General features: G+C 45.3%; 1 protein-coding gene across 1 annotated transcript in view; it reads right to left on the bottom strand.

Annotated features, from left to right (window-relative positions):
• LOC138977288 (uncharacterized) overlaps window positions 1-7,500 on the bottom strand; it is a 24,302-nt gene that overhangs the window by 7,790 nt on the left and 9,012 nt on the right. Inside the window, exons 8-12 of the mRNA XM_070350190.1 lie at window positions 5,297-6,105; window positions 4,529-4,764; window positions 3,510-3,665; window positions 2,183-2,349; window positions 697-1,021 (exon numbers count right to left, since the gene is read on the bottom strand). Coding sequence (XP_070206291.1) covers window positions 697-1,021; window positions 2,183-2,349; window positions 3,510-3,665; window positions 4,529-4,764; window positions 5,297-6,105 — 1,693 coding nt within the window. The remainder of the gene's footprint in view (window positions 1-696; window positions 1,022-2,182; window positions 2,350-3,509; window positions 3,666-4,528; window positions 4,765-5,296; window positions 6,106-7,500) is intronic.

Below are 7,500 nucleotides of genomic sequence, written 5' to 3'. Positions count from 1 at the left end.
CGGTTCTGCGCTAGGCTTAATAGAAGTCCGGGGAGTGTCTGGTAACAGTGGGAGGATCACCTTAGTCATAGCCTTATAACTCAAACAGTTTTTGCTCTTTTCTAAAACGGGTTTTCACCACTGGATAGAGCATAACAATCGCGTTAGGAAAATGGAAAAAATATGAAAATCATGCAAAGGTGACATGCGACTCATTTCGTGGTGGAGGGTCACATTTAGTTTGCTTGCACGTCTGAAACAACAGAAATAGAAGTCGTCTTTTGGGCCCAGTATGTCGGCGTAAATACTGCATCCTGTAGCACCAGTGCCAACAAGTACGGCTTGAACTCTGTACGTCAGACACAAAAGACATGTAATCATTTCTTGACCTGAGTCCAGTGTAGATACTGCTTCATGTCAGCTCCATCACCAAAACGTAGGCCTAGCTTTAACGCTGTACGTGGCCTGCTGTCGCATCTAATAAAGAGTTGGCATTGTAATTGTCTAAACAAAAAAGTCATGCAAGTCATCTTTTGAGCTCAGATGATACTATTTTTGCATACCAGAGTAACACAGATCAATGCTATTGTCACTTCAAGACAGAGAGGCCCAAAAAATGTAAATTTTAAACAAAAGCGATTTATTCTTTTGTATGACTTATTTCTTAAGTGGTCAGAGTCCATATCTTGTCATACAAAGTCGATACCAATGTCTCACCTTCCGTCAAAGTTTGCACGACATAATCGACAAACCCAGCACTGATGGCGACCATAACTCCCACCATCACCGCAACAATCGCTTGCGTCATCATTCTCTGCGTATGGCGTGGCTGCGCGACGCACACCACGAAAAAGCCCAGGAGCACACAATAGGCCACAGGTGCGGAGTAGAGCATTGGAAGGTGGAAGAGGATGTGGAAGGCGGCGCACGTGACGACGAGCGTGGTGGAAGGCGAGAGGAGGACCCAGATGAACATGTGGAGGAGGGAGAGGACGAACAGGGCGGAGAAGGTGGAGTTCCCTTTCACAAGGCCACCCAGACCCTGCGAGATAAGAGATACAAGTACATTGGTAGGTTTGTCTTCCAGACCCTACGCGATAAGAGACACTAGTACATTGGCAGGTTTGTCTTCCAGACCATACGCGATAAGAGACACTAGTACATTGGTAGGTTTGTCTTCCAGACCATACGCGATAAGAGACACTAGTACATTGGCAGGTTTGTCTTCCAGACCATACGCGATAAGAGTCACAAGTACATTGGTAGGTTTGTCTTCCAGACCATACGCGATAAGAGTCACAAGTACATTGGTAGGTTTGTCTTCCAGACCATACGCGATAAGAGTCACAAGTACATTGGTAGGTTTGTCTTCCAGACCATACGCGATAAGAGATACAAGTACATTGGTAGGTTTGTCTTCCAGACCCTGCGAGATAAGAGACACGTACAGGTTCATATACATTGGTAGGTTTGTCTTTCGGATCGTGCGGTAAAAGAAAGAACTGTACATAGGTCGGTTTGTCTTTCACAGCTAGCTTGCGACGAAAGAGACACGTGAAAAACGTACAAATCATACTTTTCCCCCCGTAAAGCCAGTAAAATATTCCGTAGGAATCGGACTTTACTTTTGAATATCGTGTCTGTTTCGTATTTAACAAAGGTTTAAAAACGAGCAAAAAATATCTTGCGGCTGTGTACGCGAGCGTGGCGCGTTTATTTCGCCAGGTACTTTACATGGGTAGGTTTGTGTTCTAGATCCTCTCCAGAGGAGAGAAATGCAAGCCAGACAAACAACAACAACAACAACAACAACAACAACAACAACAACAACAACAACAAGAAATTCCTCCGAGGTAGGAAAAACACCCCCGTTGGTCAAAGGGAAATAACCATTCTCACTGCCACCAACTGAGAAGGTTATTTCCCTTTGACCATTAATATGTCCCTCTATAAGTCCTTGTAGAATCTTAATCCACCAATAACTCCCTAACCGTGTGTTTGACTGGTCCCAATTTTTGTAAGGACCGTCTCAGGAATGTATAGAACCTGTTCAACAAGTTTGGTGACGATCGGTCCGTTCATTCTTGAGATCTATATGCGAACACAAACACACAAACAAACAAACAAACAAACAAACACATGGACCGAATCCTATACACACCCCTATACCGGGGGTGTAACAACATGCCAAACTCTGTCCAACCTTGAAGATGAGCACCATGTTTGAGAGTTCTGAAAGTACCCAGCGTCTTCTCTGTCTGAGGAACTCGCCACACGTCTCCGGGCAGTGGGTAGAGTTGTGGCAGTTGTCAGCGTACTCCAGCTTCCAGCCCTTCTGCATCATCAGCGTGCACAGCCACCGGTCCTCTCCTGCGTCATGTATGACGTAGGCTTAATTAGTGACGTCACGCGTTGATTTTTATGTTATAATAATGAAAAGTGGACATACTTTTGTGGAACTTGCGTCATGAATGACGTAAGCTACATTAGTCACGTCACGCTTGGAGTTTTATATCATAATAAGGAAATGTGTTTTCATTCAAAGCCGTTTGTATCGAAGGCTTTAAACTTCTAGTGCACTAGACCTGCTGGGTGTTTAGAGGAAAGGGACAATAACGTAAGAAACTGAGAATCTCAGGGAAAATGAACAGGTTGGTGGAGTATGAGAACAATGGTTGTTGGTTGTTAACGTCCCTTCAAGTTAAACCTATTCTGATATGCGGGACCCGTTCAATGTTGCTACCTTTTTCAGTTGCAAGGTGGTCTCCTTGTTTGAATCTATTTACATTTAGGTCTATCAAAACAAGAAATTCCTCCGAGGTAGGAAAAACACCCCCGTCCTTACCATTCTCACTGCCACCAACTGAGAAGGTTATTTCCCTTTGACCATTAATATGTCCCTCTATAAGTCCTTGTAGAATCTTAATCCACCAATAATTCCCTAACCGTGTGTTTGACTGGTCCCAATTTTTGTAAGGACCGTCTCAGGAATGTATAGAACCTGTTCACCAAGTTTGGTGACGATCGGTCCGTTCATTCTTAAGATCTATATGCGAACACAAACACACAAACAAACAAACAAACACATCGACCGAATCCTATACACACCCCTATACCGGGGGTGTAAAGAAATGAAGAAGGTTCTAAAACGCTCATGTCTTGTCACATTTGTTACTGCAAATCTTGTTAAAACTGTTGATCTCCTATAAAAAGGTTTTGGTTTTTTTCACCAAATATATTGCAGTGTAGTCAAGATCTATGAATACAGACAAGGAGAGCAACACAACACGAAAAACACATCCAGAAAAATGCCATCTCTCTTTCTGTTGCCTCACCATGGTCCTCAACCAGCGTATCAAACGCTGTTGCCTCACCATGGTCCTCAACCAGCGTATCAAACGCTGATGACTCACCATGGTCCTTAACCAGCGTATCAAACGCTGATGACTCACCATGGTCCTTAACCAGCGTATCAAACGCTGTTGACTCACCATGGTCCTTAACCAGCGTATCAAACGCTGTTGACTCACCATGGTCCTTAACCAGCGTATCAAACGCTGATGACGAAGGCCTGGAGAAAGTGGTCATGACGTCACGGATGGCAGAACCCCGGTACAGGCTGAAGCAACCGGGACAACACGTCACGGATCCGATGACGTTCTGTGATGACTTCACGAGCCAGAAATCTGAAAAAGACATAACATAAGTGACGAACATTGTATTGTCGCTTTAAGTCTTCTTTGTCGTTTTCTTTTGTGGGATAGTTACGACTTCAATGTCCACTACGTTTTGTACATTTTTGTTGGCAGATTTTTCTCCGCCATTTAAGCAGTCATACACCGTTTTCGGAGAAGGTGGTTGTTTGCTTGCTGGGTATTTTCATATCTCCATAATCCACCGAACTAAGACACGAACTTTTTTCTGCATATTTGGTCGTGTGCATGCATTATTTAAACACACCTCGGCAGAAACGGTATTACAATTGTTGAAGGTTGAACATTGAGGGTTGTTGGGGTGGTTTTTACCGTATAAAGCCCGGGTTGACGCAGCGAGACATTTCAATCAATCAATCAATCAATCAATGAGTCTTATATCGCGCATATTCCGTGGGTACAGTTCTAGGCGCTCTGCAGTGATGCCGTGTGAGATGAAATTGTATACGGCCAGTAGATTGCAGCCATTTCGGCGCATATTTACCTTTCACGGCCTATTATTCCAAGTCACACGGGTATAGGTAGACAATTATTATCTGTGCCTAAGCAATTTTGCCAGGAAAGACCCTTTTGTCAATCGTGGGATCTTTAACGTGCACACCCAATGTAGTGTACACGGGGGGAGGTTCGGACACCGAAGAGAGTCTGCACACAAAGTTGACTCTGTGAAATAAATGTCCGCCGAACCTGGGATCGAACTCACGCTGACAGCGGCCAACTGAATACAAATCCAGCGCGCTACCAACTGAGCTATATCCCCGCCCATTTAGTAAACACGAGTGTATTAAAACTTGAATTTTACCGAATTACGTACATAGCTGGACTGTATTTCTTACCCTTGGCGTACTCGAACTTCTGGTACCAGACGATGGGTTTGAGGCCCCCCACAGGGACAGTCCGGCCACACACCGCGCCCAAAGAGTGGTCAGCCTCGCACTGGTCAAGCAGTATGCGCACGCTCGACCCTCCGAATTCCGTGTCCGCGTCAGTTGCCAGGATGTAAACGTCATCGTTTGATGCGCACGGTTTTTCTGGGTGGCTTAGGCTGTGGGTAGAGGGGTTACGAAGATGGCTGGAACATTTGGTCAGTGGTAAATAGTTTATATGAGGGAAAGTAGAGCGCTAAACAAAAATAGACCACTTTGGAAAGAAAGATATAGACAAAGAGACAGAGATGGAATAGAGAAAGAAAGGAGAGGGATTATTTGCGACGATGCAGCTTGAAATGTGGTACAGACGTAACCCAATAATCCCGTCGCTGACATTAGTGGTTATAATGATACTTACGTCACATCAATGGGGAGGGGTGGGGGGCAATTGTTGCTACCTTCCTGTTTTGAAGACAACCTAACAGCTACCATTCTCTCGAGAGAGAAAAATTCAAGCACTATTTTTTGCAACTTTGTCGCGAAAAACTAGTTTTCCACAGCTAGAATTATACATGCTTGTGCAGTAAAAACAAAAACAAACAAAAACTCGAAACAAGCACTTTCGATATTTAATATAAAACGCACCAAACGCATCTACTTGGTTCCCTACAGTTTTTGTGAGTTACGCAATTGATTAACTAATGCATTATGAACTGATTGTTCGCTAAGTCTTGCCTGCCAAACGAAGCCCAGAAGTCGGAACCTTGACTGCTCTTGCGGGAATTCCCCTTCCCAGCATCCTGAAGGTTGCACAGAGGAGTCTGGTTGACCTTGGACAGGTCTCTGTTGTCGCTGTCACTGCTAGCGTTGGAGGCTCTCGAAGAAAACACGCTACTCGCTGCCAGCTTATTGTTCTCCAGAAAAATGCTCGTAGCCGCTCGAGCCTCTTTGCCGGCAGAGGTCGGTTTTCTTGACGCGACCTTCGCCTTCCCCATGAAAGAGAAAACCTCCGAGTCGTCGTCTGCGTCGCTGCTGTCGCCTGACGTAGAATTGTCAACGGAAACAGTGTAATGTTCCCGCCACTCCTCACTTCCGGTGTCATGGCTGCTTCCCAGCGCGCTCTCGCTGGAGCTCTCGTCACCGTGGCGGTTAGCGTTTGCACCCGAGAGTTTGTCCCCGGGGCCTTGCATGGCGGAAAAGTTGGAGAGTATGCTGGGGTGGTCTCTGAACATTCTCTGCAAGGCTTCACTGGCCGGCGTGGTGAGCATCTGTTCCGAACAGAACCAGATCTTTCCCTGCCTCTCCTCCTCCTCCTTCTCTTCGTTGAAATGGTCTGTCCTTTCGTTGGTGTCATTGTATGTGTCTGTCCATTTCTCTCGAAGCGAGGGTGGGGTTGGCGACTCGTTTTGGCTGCTGCGTGCGGCTCGGTGGTTCAAAATGTAGTTCATGTACATGACCTGGCTCCAGCGTTTCTTGGGTTTGAACTCACGGCCGTTCTTGCAGTGCACGTACAGAAGATGGCCTCCCAGGCATCGACAGGTTACCTGAAGAAAAATTAAACCCGAAAATTGTTGAATCATGACTTCAAGTCAACCAGATATGTCACTTTTCAGTGTTTAATGATAAATAATGACTCGCAAAAATGTTGTGCATATGAATACTTGACGGTCTAGAAAAAGAAACTAATGGAGCATTACCATTTGTACAAAGTTGTTTCAGGTAGAAAGTATTTTTTGATTCAGTAGCATTGAACTTCTTCTTTTTGGGAGGCGGGGGTGGGCGAGGTGGCGAAATACTCTCCTAAGGGCGATGTCAAAGCTAGACTATAACCCTGGAGCTTCCTAATTTGTTCCACAATACAAAACACCTTAAACGTTGATTCAGGACAGGTCACCAGCATAACAGGCCGAACCTACTCTTTACAATACTCTCCTTTAAACCTGACACTAATTCAGCGAAGTCGACTTGACGAAGCATGCTGCAATAAGCTTTGGCACTGAATTTTCGGTAAAGGGACTTCACGAAGCATGCTGCAATAAGCTTTGGCGCTGAATTTTCGGTAAAGGGACTTCACGAAGCATGCTGCAATAAGCTTTGGCGCTGAATTTTCGGTAAAGGGACTTCACGAAGCATGCTGCAATAAGCTTTGGCACTGAATTTTCGGTAAAGGGACTTCACGAAGCATGCTGCAATAAGCTTTGGCGCTGAATTTTCGGTAAAGGGACTTCACGAAGCATGCTGCAATAAGCTTTGGCGCTGAATTTTCGGTAAAGGGACTTCACGAAGCATGCTGCAATAAGCTTTGGCGCTGAATTTTCGGTAAAGGGACTTCACGAAGCATGCTGCAATAAGCTTTGGCGCTGAATTTTCGGTAAAGGGACTTCACGAAGCACGCTGCAATAAGCTTTGGCGCTGAATTTTCGGTAAAGGGACTTCACGAAGCACGCTGCAATAAGCTTTGGCGCTGAATTTTCGGTAAAGGGACTTCACGAAGCATGCTTCGATAAGCTTTGGCGCTGAATTTTCGGTAAAGGGACTTCACGAAGCATGCTGCAATAAGCTTTGGCGCTGAATTTTCGGTAAAGGGACTTCACGAAGCATGCTGCGATAAGCTTTGGCGCTGAATTTTCGGTAAAGGGACTTCACGAAGCATGCTGCGATAAGCTTTGGCTCTGAATTTTCGGTAAAGGGACTTCACGAAGCATGCTGCGATAAGCTTTGGCACTGAATTTTCGGTAAAGGGACTTCACGAAGCATGCTGCAATAAGCTTTGGCGCTGAATTTTCGGTAAAGGGACTTCACGAAGCATGCTGCAATAAGCTTTGGCGCTGAATTTTCGGTAAAGGGACTTCACGAAGCATGCTGCAATAAGCTTTGGCACTGAATTTTCGGTAAAGGGACTTCACGAAGCATGCTGCAATAAGCTTTGGCGCTGAATT

Source organism: Littorina saxatilis, linkage group LG9, assembly GCF_037325665.1.
Source record: "Littorina saxatilis isolate snail1 linkage group LG9, US_GU_Lsax_2.0, whole genome shotgun sequence".
NCBI classification, from domain to species: Eukaryota; Metazoa; Mollusca; class Gastropoda; order Littorinimorpha; family Littorinidae; genus Littorina; species Littorina saxatilis.
Note: the sequence above shows the minus strand (reverse complement) of the source record. Positions and strands in the feature narration are given on the sequence as shown.